Source organism: Cervus canadensis, chromosome 5, assembly GCF_019320065.1.
Source record: "Cervus canadensis isolate Bull #8, Minnesota chromosome 5, ASM1932006v1, whole genome shotgun sequence".
Classification (NCBI taxonomy): domain Eukaryota; kingdom Metazoa; phylum Chordata; class Mammalia; order Artiodactyla; family Cervidae; genus Cervus; species Cervus canadensis.
The window spans coordinates 68,097,488-68,114,959 of record NC_057390.1 but is presented as its reverse complement, the minus strand read 5'-3'; the positions used below and the strand labels follow the sequence as shown (position 1 = coordinate 68,114,959).

At 40.5% G+C, this 17,472-nt stretch overlaps 2 protein-coding genes across 6 annotated transcripts in view; one reads left to right on the top strand and one right to left on the bottom strand.

Annotated features, from left to right (window-relative positions):
- RBKS (ribokinase) overlaps nt 1-647 on the bottom strand; it is a 128,346-nt gene extending 127,699 nt beyond the window's left edge. For 2 of the 3 annotated variants that reach the window (XM_043469054.1, XM_043469053.1), the window contains exon 1: nt 501-617. In XM_043469054.1, coding sequence (XP_043324989.1) covers nt 501-595 — 95 coding nt within the window. In that variant the 5' untranslated portion in view covers nt 596-617. Of the gene's footprint in view, nt 1-500 lie in introns of all 3 variants that reach the window. The other variant, XM_043469052.1, reaches the window with a different exon arrangement.
- A 323-nt stretch (nt 648-970) lies between these two features.
- Nucleotides 971-17,472, top strand: part of BABAM2 (BRISC and BRCA1 A complex member 2) — a 399,480-nt gene continuing 382,978 nt past the window's right edge. For 2 of the 3 annotated variants that reach the window (XM_043469051.1, XM_043469049.1), the window contains exons 1-2: nt 971-1,097; nt 4,438-4,589. In XM_043469051.1, coding sequence (XP_043324986.1) covers nt 4,462-4,589 — 128 coding nt within the window. In that variant the 5' untranslated portion in view covers nt 971-1,097; nt 4,438-4,461. Of the gene's footprint in view, nt 1,098-1,568; nt 1,594-4,437; nt 4,590-17,472 lie in introns of those variants that run through there. The other variant, XM_043469050.1, reaches the window with a different exon arrangement.

Genomic DNA, 17,472 nt, shown 5'->3' with positions numbered 1-17,472 from the left:
GGCTAGCCAGGGAACAGGTTTAGCATCCTAGTGAAGAAAACAGGAGCAGGTCTTTGGAGGCGCTGCTAGTTAAAGGGGAGCTTTCACTACACGCTGGCTTTTATGTTCCCTCATCTGACAATGACCTTTACAAACTCAAACCTGCCTCTTCTACCCTATCGAGGCACGCGCAGCGGGCTGGGGAAATCTGTGGGTTAGTCGCCCAGTTGTGTCCGAGTCTTTGTGACCCCATAGACCGTAGCTCGCCAGGCTCCTCTGTCTATGCAATTCTCCAGGCAAGAATACTGGAGTGGGTAGCCATTCCCTTCTCCTGGGGAATCTTCCCGATCCAGGGATCGAATCCGGGTCTCCCGCACTGCGGGCAGATTCTTTACAGACTGAGTAGCTCACATCCAGACTCAACACTCCATCCCCAAAGCCCTAGGGCCAAGGCAGAGAGAAGAGAGCACAGTCCGCCCCTCGCTGGAGGCGCAGCCTCTGCACGATGGCCCCGAACTAACCTGACCAGGTCGGTCATGCAGGAGCCCACCACCACCACCGCCGCCTCCGCCACCTCCTCCTGCCACTGCCTCCCAGGGTCCCCAGACGCGGCCATTGCTCAGAGTCGGCAGTGTCCAACCTGGAGGCTGCCCTTTAACCTTTGCCCCACCCCGTAACCAGAGACGCTGCTCCCACGTTCCCTAACGACGCGGGCCTTCCGGACGCCCGGGTGGGTCGCCCACCTGGATGCCCGAAATAACCCCATTCACCAACTGTCCCTAGTTCCTCCAGGAATTGTCTTCCTGCACAGCCTCTCGTAGCAGAGGCATCCTACGAGTTCCACACTCCGCGCAGCTCGCCGCGCACGAGGTAGGCGCGGAGGCAGGAACTTTCAGGCACTCGGGGGACGCCCTTCCGAGCGCCCGGCCTGGCGCGGCCGGGGACGCGCACGCCGCCCGGCTCCAGGGCCGCCGAGGGGGCGGGGCGGGGCGGGACGTCCGGGGACGCGCACGCATCCGGCCCGCGGTGCGCGCGCAGGTTGGTGCGTCGGTCGGGGGCGCGCTCGGGTAACCTGTACCCCACGTAGTCGCCGGTTACCGATCCGACTTAAGTTCCAGGTACCTGGACTGGGGCTGGTGCGGGGAGGTTGGATCCCGAGTTGCACAGGTGGCGCTGAGGACCGTGGTTTTACATATGCCCAGGGCTCGCCTTCTCTTCTATAGAGAAGGCCCCTGTCCCAAAGATGCCCTACTCATTCCCGTCACGCTGGTCCCCTCAAGAACGAGCCCCCAAGGCCAGAGGCTGCTCTCTCTCCACACCTAGCCCGCCCCCGGTCCCTGATTAAGCTCAAGACTCTTTGCTTTTTCCTTGCTGATTAGGAGATCATACAGTTTGGGAGAAGGTGTCCCCTTTTAGAGCGGGGTGGTCATTCTTTGGGTTCGAGCTGGTTGTTTTTCTTGAATGCTGCCCCTTGGAGAAATTACTTCCCTTGTGTACTTCCCTCGTGCGCCGTATGACGTCGACGTGACGCAGCAGGACGCCACCCCTTTCCGTTCCATGACGTAAGCTGGGCACGTGTTTCCGTGTTTGTCATCCCATCTTAATTGCGAGAAGGTAGATGATGCTTTAGACGTGTTTGTATTCCCCAGACTGCCCATCGAAATACCTCATGTGACCCTATCTTGAGGCAGCAAAGCTCTGTAAATTGTAAAGCTCTGTAAATTGTATTTCTGCATTTCCTTCTGTATGTTACACGTCAAAATCAGGAAATAGAAATTTCGCAACTAGCTTTCAAGGGAAACGGGCCACAGTAAAATTTTGCCTATCTGGGATCGATTATTGTGCTTTTTTTGTGTAAAAAATACTACTGGGAGATCATCCCCCATCTGTGTACCCCGCTCAGAAGCCAAAGAACTGTCATTTTTAGCTATTCGGTGACCTCCGATTTTGGAGTCAGGTTTTCCCCCCACCCTCTCTTGTCTAGAGAAGTCACAGCAGCTGTGCTTGTAACATTTTAATGCTGCATAAAATCTTGCACTGTCAAAAGATAGTATTATGGCTGTTCAGGAAACAAAGACAAATTCATTCCTTCAGGTGTCATTCTAAGGTCATGACAGTTGCTGAATTGGATGGGGTGTTGTCACCTTAAGTATAGTTTGGTTTCTGGAGCAGGTTTGTTCCCCCTAGCATTTTACCTAGTGAATCACTTAGGCCAGCTTCAGCAGTAGGCCAACATTAGTCTAATTTGTTTCTAGTTGTCAAGCAACCATTAGTCTGAATTCATGACTTTTTTGTTCATTTTACTAGATGTATGCTTTAAAAAAAACAAATTCACTTTGATGCTTTTCTCTTTGGTGTTTATTTGAGAAGAAGATAGGCATAGTGGACTTTGAGGGAGATCTGGATTTGAATTCCAATGCTTCTGCTTGCTAGGTTTGTGACTTTGAGTAAGTTACTTAGTCTTGCTCAACATTAGTTTTCTTATCTTTGAAATGGGAACAATAATATTAAACAGAGGACGAGGTAGTTGTTGAGAAGTAAATGAAATTGAAGCTAGAGATGGGTAATATAGTGCCTGATATTCAGTAGATTTCGAGAATGTATTGGTTCTGTTTCCGTTTTTCATAGAAATGAGAGATGAAATAATAATAGGTATTGTGGGAAAATACATGGAAGAATAATTTTGTAGTGTAGGTAAGGTCCTTTTGCTTTTTTCCAAAATGAGTATTTCTGTTTTGCATATGATCTAGATAAGCATCCTTTCAAGAACTGTGACATCAATGAGCAGAAATAAAAGTGGAAATGTTGCAGAAATAGGAAAAAAATAAGACTTCAGTGATAATATGGTCTAGTATACTGTTCAAAGACAAATTATAAAAGTTATCTATGTCATTTGTAAAATGGGAATTCTAATATATGGCTTACCATCCAGAATTGTGGAGGTCAAGTGCACTAATGTTTATGGAAGCTCTTTATGATAAAGTATTATAAATGTACTTGATTTTTATGACTGATAATACAGTGCACTAGATGTTTATTCTTATTTTGTGATGACATATTGGAATGGTGGTGGGAAGCCATCTGTTAAGTGGTTAGGGGAGGACCTTGTTTTATATTTGTAGAAAAGATGATTTGAATACTAAAGTATAAAGCTTTTTCTACTTCAGAGGTACTTTTGGGTGTCAGCAGTATGTAGGGTCACAGTGGGTTTTTTTTTGTTATTATTTGTTTTTATGATTGTTATTTATTTTTTTGCCCTTTATTACTACTCTGAAATGTTTAAAATGAGTACAAGTTTTCAGCATTTAGCAGGGAGCTGTAAATCCTCATATGGCATAGTATATGAAAACCAGAATGAGCACATCATTTACTTGCAATTGTAACTTGCAGGAAATTAATTTGCTTTTGATGTGGGATTATCCTTTCAGATTGAGGAAGAAAATGATCATTTAAATTGACTTATTCACCTCTGAAAGTGGAGGCTTTCATTTAGAAATCTATTAAGAGGAATTCATGTATTCCCTCCTCCAGCCCCATGGGTTTCCAAGTAATTTAGAGATGATTTATTGGTTTTACTTTTGTATTTTCAAGTTTAAGAATTTCTTAGTGCCTTAGAATCAAAAACTTTTGGATCTATGATAGTTTGTGCTGCTTAGTATCTGGATAGGTGTGTGTTTTCATGATTTAATGGTTACATAGATTTTTGCTACATCTCAGATATGCTATTTTCTACCAGATTTTTTGAGGGCATAATATCTTTTCTTCATACCCAAATATTTCTCTAGCTCTTGTCTCCTTATTCATCTTTATTAAAAGATGCTTCTTGGTGCTTATGGTGTATTAGGTGCTTCTGTTAAACACTGGTGAGTCAAGACAGTTCTGCAGGGAAGAGATCAGTAAGCAGGTAATTATACTGTGGAGGGGAAATAAGAAAGAGGTGTGCCAGTAAATACACCTACAAGTAAATAACTTGTAAGTAATAATTGCAAGTAGGTTTGCTTCTTCTGAAATTTTGCAGTTTTATCAATCCAGTTCTTACTCTTTGTGGGGACAAGGTGGGGGGGACTCCTAACCTAGCAGTGTGTGTGTTTTGTGTGTCGGGGGAGAGGATTGTCAGTAAACCCTTCTTGAGAAGGAAGGACCTGCCAGTTGTAAGACAGAGTAGGACAGCTTTTAAGTAGAGTGTGGCAGCATAGAAACTGGCTTTGAAAAGGGGGAGGCAATTAGATTTCAAGGGGTTGCTGCTCCTCCTGAAAAGTCTGTGTCTTGAGTAGGTGAGCAATAGTGAGATAGGCTTTTGGAGGGTCACTGCAAGAGGCTGCCATAAGACAGGAGATGAGGTATCAAGCAGGAGACACTTCTGTGTACTGCACCAGTTTCCAGGAAGATTGTTATATCTAACAATTTGGATATTCTGATTTGGATATTCTGATCATCATTCTTTCCTTCTTCTTTCAGTGGTGATTTGCAAGGCAAGTTAAAATGTCTCCAGAAGTGGCCTTGAACCGAATTTCTCCAATGCTCTCTCCGTTCATATCTAGCGTGGTCCGTAATGGGAAAGTGGGACTGGATGCTACAAACTGTTTGAGGATAACTGACTTGAAATCGGGGTATGTACCAGAACCAATTCATCCATTTCCTCATAACAGACCTTTCTCACCAGGCTTGTTAAAGTCGAACACCACAGAAATTCATCAAGTCATGCCCTTATCATGTGTTAAATTGGTTTTGTCCAGTTCTTGACATTTTATGTTTCAGGTTATTTACTTGTGCTGTGGGCCATTGCTTCATGATCAGAATGGTGTGTGTGTGTGTGTGTGTGTGTATGTGTATGATTAAGGCATACCTCTTTGTTAACAGTGTGCTAGTGGTTTTTAGCTAGTGTGTTTTTCATCATTGACTTGTTTTCTTGTTCTGTGTTCTGCAATTCAGTATGCACTGTAAGAGTTGGGATTTGAGATTGTGAATCTGACATTATTTGATAGTCTCTCCTAATAGGAAAATTATAATTGCTAGCCCAAAATGAGTCATTTTTCACAATTAAGTTGAAACAGTAATATTTCATACCTAAAAATGTTGCATTAAAAAAACTCAATTTTTTATTTTGAAATAGATTTACTTAAAGAATAATTACAAAAATGCTACAGAAAATTAATGCTGTTACATGCTGATAATTGTTCTTTAAGTCTTATTTGAATTTTACCAGTTTTCCTGTTAATGTCCTTTTTTAGTCCAGAATCCAATCCATGATACAGATTGCATTTAGTTGTCATGTCTACTTTATCTTCCAAATCTGTGACAGTTTCTTGTCTTTCATTGTCTTCAGTGGTTTTGAAGCTTTTAAAGGTAGCATTGGTTAGTTACTTTGTAAAATATTGCTCAATATGGGTTTGTCTAATGTTTTCCCTTTATCAGAGTGAGAAATACTCACTCTGATACCCGCCCTCGGTGTTACAGAAGGGATGTATAATTTTCAGTACATCATTAAGATTGTGTGTATCAGGTTTTGCCACTGTGAAACTGATTTTCCCTTTGTGATTAGTAAGTACATTGTGCAGTGTGTTTGACATTGTGCAGATGTTCTGTTTCTCATCTTACTTTTGTCCGTTAATTTCAACCTCCATTAATGGTTCTTGCCTGCAATAATTGTTACTGTGGTTCTTGGATAAGAGTGATTTTTAATTTCCCTTTTCCTCCTACACTTAGTCATTTAATTCTTCTATAAAGAAGCATTACCCCTTCCCTGCCAATTATTTATTTGTTTATTTATATCAGTATGAATTTTGAGGCATTTATTTTATTTGAGTTATAATCCTTAATGAACTGTGTTCATTTATTTTATTTTTTTGCTCAGTTGTTCTAGCCTTTATCATTGGGAGCTCTGTCAAGTTGTCTTTTGAGCATATCCCTATCATTTTTCGAACATTTTCTTTCTAGAGATACTACATTCTTGATTAGTTCTTCTTTTAAAAGCTCTTTTATTTTTACTTTCTACAAATCTTGCTATTTTCTGACTAAGCTGAAGACCTGGATAAAACTGGTAAGATAGAGAAGACTAGGTTAGTTGGACATTTCGTTGGAATGGTAGGATGCTTTTTAAGTAATCATTGGGTATGGGTTTCTATTTGAGGTGATGAAAATGTTCTAAAATTAGTGGTAATGGTTACACGACTCTCTAAATATACTAAAAATGACTTATTTGTGCACCTGTAAAGGTGAATTTTATGGTTTGTGAATTCTCTCTCATTAAAGTTGTCACTAAAAAGACAAACCTGTGTACCCAGGTTATTTACTGGCTTGAATGGACAGGACATGGAAAAAGATCTTCCTTCTCCAGTTTGTCACAAATACTCTCCTCAGAGATATTGAAGACATGACAGGACTGATGGCAGAGGACTGGGAACTGGTTTATGTAAGGTGATATAAACACATAAACCTGAACTTCTTACTCTTTTGTTGGTATCCTGAGAGAACAGTTGGATTCATCCAGATAAAGTCACTTTACTTCTTCTTTGTAGACTCCCTCTTTGGTGCTCCCAAATTCCTGAATGTTTAGTTGAGTGTTCAGGTGCAGATAGTGGGTCTGATGATTAATTTGAAATGAATCGACTAGACCTGGCCCTGTCTGGACTAACTCTGTGAAAAATACTGGAAAGGGTGTTTAATGACTTTTAGTATTTATGGAGTTTACTTTAGATTTAGAAAAGAAATAAAATTATCTCTACCTACATTAACAAACCCGCTACAGATAAAATGATGTGAAAAGCCTCATTAATCTAGAGCATTATTGATGCCTTTTATGTAGTATTTAACTGAAAGATTCATGAAAGTTCTTTTGAAGCTCATTAACAATTCTTTCCTCAGTGTTTCAACCAAAGTATGAATTCCAGAAGTTTCTATAGCAAAACAATGACAGAGTTAGAGAAAATAATTTTTTTTTTTTGGTGTGTTGCTTTTAGCTTTTCCCTTTCTTTTAGACCAGCAGCCATCTGGTGGCTCAAACAAACGGTAGAGAATCTACCTGCAATGCAGGTGATCTGGGTTCAATCCTTGTGTTTGGAAGATCCCCTGGAAAAGAAGATAGCTACTCCCTCCAGTATTCTTGCCTGGAGAATTCCATAGACAGAGGAGCCTGGAGGGCTAGAGTCCATGGGGTCACAAAGAGTCGGACATGACTGAGTGACAGACAGTTTCACTTTTCAGTCCGTTATGAGAATTGGGATCCATGTTTGGAATTTCTCTTAACTCAAATGTTTAAAATGAGGAGACTGATTTTTATAGATCACAGGAGCCAGTATTGTTACCATATATAGCTACTTGTCCTTGAAGAGATGAGGTACCAGGGTTTCTGTATTCTAGGTATGATTCACAGAAGGACTAGATAGGCAAGAACCTATGCAAAGTAAGTTATTTTTTTTTAAATAGCAATTCACTTTTATTTCTCTTATGGCAACTAAATCTCTCTACCTTATGTAAGATTACGTGTGTTTCCAAACTCCATTGCTAGGCTGTCAGTGTCAAGGAGAGGATTCTTGTTTAAAATATTTTTATGCCTCTGTATAAAAACAAAAAATATTTTTATGCCTTGAGAAACCTGTATGCAGGTCAGGAAGTAACAGTTAGAACTGGACATGGAGCAACAGACTGGTTCCAAATAGGAAAAGGAGTACGTCAAGGCTGTGTATTGTCACCCTGCTTATTTAACTTATATGCAGAGTACATCATGAGAAACCCTGGGCTGGAGGAAGCATAAGCTGGAATCAGGATTGCCAGGAGAAATATCAATAACCTCAGATATGCAGATGACACCACCCTTATGGCAGAAAGTGAGGAAGAACTAGAGAGCCTCTTGATGAAAGTGAAGGAGGAGAGTGAAAAAGTTGGCTTAAAGCTCAACATTCAGAAAACTAAGATCATGGCATCCGGTCCCATCACTTCACGGCATATAGATGGGGAAACAGTGGACACAGTGGCTGACTTGATTTTTGGGGGGCTCCAAAATCACTGCAGATGGTGACTGCAGCCATGAAATGAAAACACGCTTACTACTTGGAAGGAAAGTTATGACCAACCTAGACAGCATATTAAAAAGCAGAGACATTACTTTGTCAACAAAGGTCTGTCTAGTCAAGGCTATGGTTTTTCCAGTGGTCATGTATGGATGTGAGAGTTGGACTATAAAGAAAGCTGAGCACAGAAGAATTGATGCTTTTGAACTGTGGTGTTGGAGAAGACTCTTGAGAGTCCCTTGGATTGCAAGGAGATCCAACCAGTCCATCCTACAGGAGGTCAGTCCTGGGTGTTCATTGGAAGGACTGATGTTGAAGCTGAAACTCCAATACTTTGGCCACCTGATGGAAAGAGCTGACTCATCTGAAAAGACCCTGATGCTGGGAAAGATTGAGGGCAGGAGAAAGGGACGACAGAGGATGAGATGGTTGGATGGCATCACCGACTCAATGGACATGGGTTTGGGTGGACTCCGGGAGTTGGTGATGGACAGGGAGGCCTGGAGTGCTGCAGTTCATGGGGTTGCGAAGAGTCAGACACAACTGAACGACTGAACTGAACTGAACTGAATGCCTCTGTAAGTTCTACCATGGTGTCTTTCTAATGTAGTAAGTAAAGGTTGAATGAATGAATGCATTAGCTGTTTTCCCAGAGAAGTTGCTCAGTTTGGGGATCAGAGTAGTTTGGACTTGGGATTCAGAACATGTTCATTGGTCTGAGAGTTGATCGCTTAAATTCTGTTATGCATAATCCTTTTAAATGACATTCCCTGACAAATGAGTTGGTTTTAGAGATTACGGTCAAGTGTGTTACAGTACTGGGCTTACTCTTCTAGGTGAAATTTATATTGAGACCTGGAGGGGCTGAATTTTTAATGTTAGGGAATTATTCCATGAGCCTACTGAACGTTTATTAGCTCTCTACCCTATGTTAATTTGATCACAAGCATGTGTTATTTGTAAGATGCCATATTTTGTCTTTTTTTAGTGATTTACTAATCTCGAAGATGTCTAAGTGTTCCACATCCTGGAATGATTCCTGAGAGGAAAGCAGGGGAGGACTCACTGCAACCTGTGGCAGCTGAGCCTTAATATCTTTTTTCAGCACATCACAGTGACTCAACCTTACTGGCACATGGCTGTGTTTGGGGCATCTGCTATGACATCTCATCCACCCACAACTACCTGTTGCATTTTTTGGGTCCATGTTCTGAATTTCATTACTTAGTTAAAAATAGATACTCAGTGTAGTTGATTACTAAATGGAACAGTTTTGAAAGATGAGTGCTGTCGGCTTTGAAGACTCATCTCAAATTGGCTGCTTTAGTCTCTGGCTGGCAGGCTGAGCCTCTGTCTTCAGCCTCGTGTCTAGAAGGGAGTTGCTGCCCTGAGAAAATGTTAGTTGCTCAGTCGTGTCTAACTCTTTGCGACCTCCAGGTTCCTCTGTCTATGGAATTCTCCAGGCAAGAATACTGAAGTGGGTAGCCATTCCCTCCTCCAGGGGATCTTGCCAACCCAGGGATTGAACCCAGTTCTCCTGCATTGCAGGCAGATTCTTTACCATCTGAGCCACCAGGGAAGCATCCCTGAGAGGCAATAGTTTAATTTTGAAGATGGGCAACTTTTAACAATTTAACTATCTAGCTGTTTACTTGGTCTTTCCATTTTACTTTTTCATACTCTTCTGTGATCTTTTTCCTTTTTCCCTGAGCATATTTTTATACTTTATTCATCATGTGTAAATGTATCCCTAAATAATATGTAGTATTGTTTTACATGTTTAAAAAGTTTATGCAAATGATACCATACTGGACGTATTCTTCTGCAACTTGCTTGTTTTGCTTAGTATTAAATTCATCAGATTTATTGATAATTATATTTAATGGTTCTCATTCTTTCATTGCACTGCTGTATCATATTCCATTATCTGAATATGCCTCCCATTTTTAAATTCACTCTCATGCTGACTGACTTGTATGTTATTTTAAATTTCTTTTGACAAAGCAAGCCGCCACGAACATTGTCCCACCTTTGCTCAAGAAGATATTTTGAGATGATTTTCTGGGGCAAAGGTTTTTGAATTGGGTATGTTTACCCATTTTTGGTTGTAAAATCAGTGGAATGAGTCACCCCAACATTTGAAAACTGAATGAGAAGAGAATGGAACTATCAGAATGTGTCACACTTAATAAGAATAAGCTCCTTTTTGTGAATTTTCCTTTGAGTTGTATGCTTGAACTGGGTCACAGTATAAAATGTGTGTGATGATCAAAAAAGTTTGAAAGCTACCCCTTTAGGGTATTCCTAGAAATGGAATTGCCAACTTTTAGGGTGTATGGTATTTTATTCCATTAGATATTGCCGATTGTATCAATTTCCTTCCACCAGAAATGAATGAGAGTTCTCGTTTTTCTATAGCCTTCACAATGCTCTGTGTTGTCAGACTTAATTTTTTGTGAAGCTGATGGATGTGAAGTGGTATCTCACTATGCTTTTAGTTTGTATTTCCCTGATTACTAATGTAGTGAAGAATCTTTTCCTTGATTTCTTCTTTTGGGAATACCTTTGCTCATCTTTTGGACTTCCCTGGTGGCTCAGATGGTAAAGAATTTTCCTGTCTGGGAGACCTGGGTTCGATCCCTGGGTTGGGAAGATCCCCTGGAGAAGGGAATGGTTACCCACTCCAGTATTCTGACCTGGAGAATTACATGGACAGAGGAGCCTGACAGGCTACAGTCCATGGGATCAAAAAGAGTAAGACACGACTGAGCGACTTTCACTTGCCCATCTTTTAAGTGGATTGTTTATATGTGTGTGTGAGTGTTTGTGTGTGTGTGTGTGTGTATACAGAGATCTTAAAATGTTGTTTATGTAGTTTGGATACTAATCTTTCAGCAGTTACATATATTACAATCTCCATTTAGTCTGTGGTTTACGTTCTTAATTTGGTACTACTGATATCTAGCAGTTTTAATTTAATGAAGTCATTCATCAACATTTTCCTTTTTAGATTTGTTCTCTTTGTGTGTGTGTATGTATTTGTAAGAGAGAGAAAAGAACCATTTCAGGAAATTCTGTCCTACTCAAAAGTTATATGTCTTTCTCTCAGAATTTTAAAGTTTTCCTTTTTGGGTCTTTAAACAGGAATTTATTTTTCTATAAAATACGTTGTAAGATAGGACTATAGTTTTTTTCCACTAATGGATAATCGGTTGTCCCAGCATCGTTTATTGACAAGCTCATCCTTTGCTTGTGGCTCTGTAATGCCGTGTCTCTTACTTTGTCAAGTGTACAGTGCACATGGATCTATTTCTAGGCTTCCTGTTCTGATCAGTCAACCTCCTTGTCCTTGTGCTATATTAACTATTACAACTTTATAGTATGTTGTGATAGCTGGTAGGAAAATTTCTCCTTATCCATCTGTTCTGATTCTTAACACTTGTCTTGCTTAACCATATATCCTAAATACTTTGTTTTATAACCTCATTTATTTTGTTTGTTTTTTGGCCACGCCATGTGGTTTGCAGGATCTTAGTAACCCAATCAGTGATTGAACCCAGGGCCATGGCAGTGAAAGTACTGGGTCCTAACCTCTGGAACTCCAGGGAAGTCCTTCATTGAAATGGTTGCATATGTAAAGAATCTGCCTGCAATGTGGAAGACCTGGGTTCAATCCCTGGGTCAGGAAGATCCCCTGGAGAAGAAAATGGCAACCCACTCCAGTATTCTGGTTTGGAGAATTCCATGAACAGAGGAGCCTGACAGGCTACAGTCCAAGGGGTCTCAAAGAGTTAGACATGACTGAGTGACTTTCACTTTCACTTTTTACTTTCATACTGTTCTTTAAGGATATACCGTAATTCACTGAACAAAACTCCTTCTTTTTGACTCACTGAGAAAGGAAAGGAAACTGACTTGGTGAGGGGCTAATTGAGAATTGACCATCAGGAAAGCTGTCTCTGAGGAAATGACATTTAAGGTGAATCATGAAAGATGCGAATAATTCAATGTGAAGAGCTGGGGAAGTTGTTGTAAAAGGGAAATATCATGTTCAGAGACAGGAGAAAGCTTCCATGTTCAAGGATCTGCAAGGCCACTGTGGTTGGACTATAGGGAGGGAGTGTGAGAGGGAAATAACGTGAGATTCTAAAGATAGTCAGGGGCTAGATTATGCAGAGTCTGGTGGGCTAAATTTGGGAACTTAGATTTTAAGCAGAGTGACATGATTTATTTATATTAAAAATATTACTGGTTGTTATATGGAAAATGGTTTGTGCGGGATAAGGTAGACTAGTTAGCTGTCCATTACAATAGACCAGGTGAGAGATAATAGAGTCTTGGAATATGGTGGTGCCAATGGAGATGGAAAGAAGTCAATGTATTTATAAGTTATTTAGAAGGTAAAATCAAGAGTATGTTGAATTTGGGTTTTGAGAGAGTCAGGAATGACTTCTTTGTTAGCTTGAGTGGGTAGGGTAGGTGGTCATGCCATCTGCTGACATGGGGAGGTGAGAAGATGGATGGAGGAACTGCTGTAATCTGGATTGATTGTTGTCTAGGTCTGCCAGGCAGCTCTCATTGTATCATGTATCATTCCCTTTACCTCTTTCCTGTGTTGAATCTCATATCTTACTTTCTTGTTTTACCCTCTAGCTTTGTTGGAGCAAGTACTCCAGTAGCATCCTAAGAAAGGGAGAAGAGGAGGTTCCTTTTTGAGTTCTTGAAAGTCTGGGAATGTCTTTATTCTACTTTAAACTTAATTTGGACAAGTACAAAAGTGTAGGTTGCAAGTTGAAATTTGGGAGCCTTGATCTGTAGTCTTGGGGACTTCTAACACATATTGTAATTTTATGGATGGAGTATTCTCTTTTCTGCAGGGATAGTAATTGTAGTTTTTTTTTGTTCAGTTGAGGTATAATTGACTAAATGTTTAAAAAACACTTCTTCTTTACCTTATAGTATCCCTGTTTTCTCTTTCATCTTGGTGGCTCTCCTTAAACTGATGATTCTTGGCTGTCCGTGTCTATTAAAGAGTGAGATTCTGAAATGTGAAACTGAAGCTCTTTGGGCATAGGTGGGCTTGTCAACTGCTGAGCCTCACTACAGTGTTACCAGGCAGTGTGGTGTTGTGGTTTATATTTATCTCCTATAAATTTGGTCTTCATCCACAGTTTGAGGCTCATAGCTCCCCAATTCCTTGGAGTTTCCTGAATGATAAGAGCAATGAGATAATATTTGGTCTCTTGTCCTCAGTTCCTGAACCTGCTTCAGGGAGGGTGATTATTCGTTCCCACTCAAGGTTGGGAGCTGGCCCCTTAGATCGTAGTTTTACAATACTGAGTATTCCTGCTATATAATTTTGAGTATACCTCTTCAGGAATATGGTCAATTTCTCTTCTTCACATCTGTTTTTGTATCTGTGAATAAAAGTGTGTGTTTTCTTCATTTTGTTCCTGCACATTTACTGTTAACTTATTCCTAGGTTGTTTATTCTTTGTGTGCTATCAGATAGAAATTCTTAGTGGTTTATTGGCATATATGAAAGCTATTACAGAAGTTAAAGTGGAATCAGGAGATGTATTGAAAAATTTAGTAATTCAGAAATCTATTATCAGAATACTGAAGAATGCTTAGGGGGAATTTGGAGAAAGGAAACATACCCATGACTGGAAGAGCTGAAGCATGTCTGGGGAGTGGGGCTGGGTGGGCACAAGTCAGAAGTCAGGGTGGTGGGACTGGAACCCTCTGAGCCATCTTTAGAGGTGTTGGGTAGCAGCATCATATAGTGGTGAGTATGCAGGCTTTTCAGCTGGTGAGGTCTGAGTTTGAATCCTGACTTTACCACTTAGCAGCTTGTGACCTTTGGCAATTTACATACCCTTTGCATGCTTTTTCTTACATAGGGATGATGGTAATAATTATCTTATTATGTACTTATGAGAAGCTTTGTTGAGCCCGAAGGTGCTGCTATGGGTTCCAGTGGGGCCGATGTGAACATTGTTGGCTGGGCAAATGGAGCTCCTGAAATGCCAGACTACATGGGTGATTGGCTTGAGGGCATCTACTGCCTCGCTACTGATAGGAATGCTGTGTGGAAGAACTTGATCCTCAGTTTGGGACTTTTTGATGTGGGAGTGTGGCTCGCCAGGAGTTTGAGTGACATTGATCTAATGGCACCTCAGTTTGGGGTGTGGCCAGAAAGGCACATAGAACCTCTGTGCTGCACTCGAACCTTCTAAAAACAGAGCCTCCATTCTGTGAGTGTCACAAGAACTTGCCCAGAGGGACAGCTTTCCTCCTCTGCCTGATGTCCTTTCTCTGCAGAGTCTCCTCAGAACCCCATTCCCTGGTCAGCAGTCAGGTTTCAGCTATAGAGTTGTTTTCTGTAAAGTTCTGTACATGGTTGCTAAGTTTCTGTAGGGAATTATCTTTGTTCCTGTCCTGTGGAATGACCTAATGGTATTTTAACAAATACTTGAGATAAAGACTACTCATAAAGATAAAAAGTGGTTATAGAGATGAAATGAGATAACTTATGTAAAGCACCTAGAGTAACTTGGTCATAGTGCTCAATAAATGGTAGCAACTGTTATATTACTATTGTTATGTTACATATATATATATATTTATCACCATTTATATGTATATATTTTCATAGTTTATATATTATATATATTTATTGTTTCACTGTATTATTGTCGTTTGGTAGTTGGTAGAGTCACATTGGCATTCCAGAATCAGGGACTGTGTGAAGAGTGAGTGTCCATGTGAGTGGTATAAAGGAGCTGTCTAATAAAACCCAGGTGATTTGAGCAAGCTAAGAACTCACACATGTATAACAGAGATCAGAAATCATAGAGCAGAAAAGCACAGGAAGGCCAGAGACTTTTGTTTCTAGGGTAACTTTCTATCTTGTTTTTTGGAGATCTATGGAGGGAGGAAAAAGTGTGGCTAACTGAGACCCAGCAGGGGGATATATTATTCATTTGGAACATTTGATTATGTTGAAGAATAAATGGGTGTGAAGATACAAGCTTTCTTTTTTTAAGCAGATGGAACCTAACAGTTTTAAACAGCTATTAGAGGCTGAACCGTTGCTTGCCCTGAGCAGAGACAGCAACAGTTTTTAGCAGAGGGTTAATAAGCCTGCCTGGCAAGGCCTGCTAAGATGGTGTGCAGGCTAGATTAGGGAGCTCTGTTGGAGGGTGGAGAGTTAGTGTGGGCAGTGGGTGGGTGGGGTTGTGGATATTAGAGCAGATCTTTGGCTAGGGTTCAGGGTGCTTATCTAGGTACCGAAGCATCTAGAAACCTAGGGAACAGTGCATGGTATTGATGTTTTGAGTGCTGTCACCATGTTCAGGTCATCCTCTAGGAGTTAGTCCTTGAGCTTTTTTAACCATTGGAAGCACAGGCTCTTCATCCTCCTCTGCCCCAGCCCCATACTCTTTACTTGTCTTAGACCCTTGTCCTGAGCAGTCTTCTTCTGATTATAATAGTATAATACAGTAATATAAATATGTTAATGAAACAGTTAATGGGTCCTTTTAACGTTTCAAAGGGCTGTCATTTATTTTATATTTTGTACTTAGGATTTTTGGGGGAAAAGTCAGAGTGGTGATATTGTCTTTGACCCAGTGAACTCTGCCATCACTAGCCTTGGGAACTTTTGCTAGGATTCCACAGTCTTTCCACAGAGTCTGGGGTGGTGAGTGCTAGGATGAATCTGAGTCTGGAGTTTTAGATGGTTGTCAGTCTTGGGCTTTTCGTGCCTTATAGTGACTTCATTTCAGGATGGCTTCATTTGGGGAAGGGGAATAAGTAGAGGGAAGTAGCCAATTTAATGTGCGAAGGAAAGAACAGAAGATTCATTTAGTCAGTTCCTGGCTCTACTTTGCATTGTTCAAGGGAACAAAAAAATCACTCCTACCCTTATTTTTGTCCTCTCTGTTCTGTGCAATTTTAAGGTAGTATTTTTTGACTAGTTTTTGTTTAATTAAAATGAAAAATTTGTAAGTTGCTTGATTACAGTGAGGCTCTTCCAATACATGATAATAGGCACATCAGTTTGTTTCAGAGCTCCAATTAACTGTTCCTATGCTATCACTTATAAAGGACCCCTTATATCCATGTAACACAGCCCCCTTTTTAAGCTTCCATGTTGTTTGAATTATCTTGCCTTTTGATGCCATGGTCTTGAGAAATAATTTTGTAATTTTCCTTTCCAGGGCCACATTTCCTGAGTCATTTAGTTATCTTTCTAATGGCATGTTATGAAAGTTGTTTTTCCCATTGACCTTGCTTCTCTTGACTTTTTGAAAAATGTATCCCTTTTGTTTTCTGAAAAGGTTTTTTATCTCAACCTTTGCTCTTGCCAACTTATTGATAAGAGATCTTGAATCAAGTGGAAGTTTTGGGAACCATTTTGATGTTCTACCATTAAGTAGATATACTGCCCTCAGAAAAATTGCTTGTTTCATCTGTAGACACATTTGTAGCCTCCTAAGACTTCTTCAGTTAAAAAGGATTATTTAAAAAATTTTCTGTTTCAGTAAAGTATTAACATGAAGGTTCAATTGGGGACTTAGCACATACTTTGTTTTTAATGTGGTGAAATATACATAACATACATTTGCCATTTTCACCATTTTTAAGTGTACAGTTCAGTGTCATTACATACTTTCACATTAAACAAGAGCTCCCCATTCCTTCCTTCCCTCAGCCTTGGCAGTCACCATTTTATTTTTTGTCTTTGAATCTTAGCACTTGAAGTACCTCATGTAAGTGAACTCAGGAAGAATCTGTCTTTTTGTATCTGGCTTATGTCACTTAGCATAATATCTTCAAATTTTATCCATGTCATACTATGTGTCAAATTTTTCTTTTCTTTTTCTGTTTTTTGGCTGCACCTTGAGGATCTTAGTTCTGTGGTTAGGGATAGAACCTGGGCCCTTAGCAGTGAGAGTGCAGAGTCCTTACCAGGGAATTCCCAAAATTTTCTTCATTTTTAAGACTGAATAATATTTCATTGCATGTATATGCCACATTTTGTTTATCTATTCTTTGATAGGTGGCCATTTAGGTTGCGTCTGCCTTTTGGCTGTTGTGAGTAATGCTGCTATAAACATGGGAGTACAAGCACCTGTTTGAGTCCCTGTTTTCAGTTTGGGAATACCCCCAGAAGTGGAAGTTCTGGATCACATGATAATTTATGTTGTCTCCATGCTGTTTTCCATAGTGTGCTTTCTGTTCAGTCACTCAGTCGTGTCTGACTCTTTACGATCCCATGGACTGTAACCTTCCAGGCTTCTCTGCCCATGGAATTTTCCAGGGAAAGAATAGTGGAGTGGGGCACCATTTCTTACTCCAGAGGATCTTCCCGACCCAGGGATCAAATGGGCATCTCTTGTGTCTCCTGCAATGGCAGGTGAATTCTTTACCGCTAGTGTCACCTGACTTTTCCACAGTGGCTGCTGCCCTTTACATT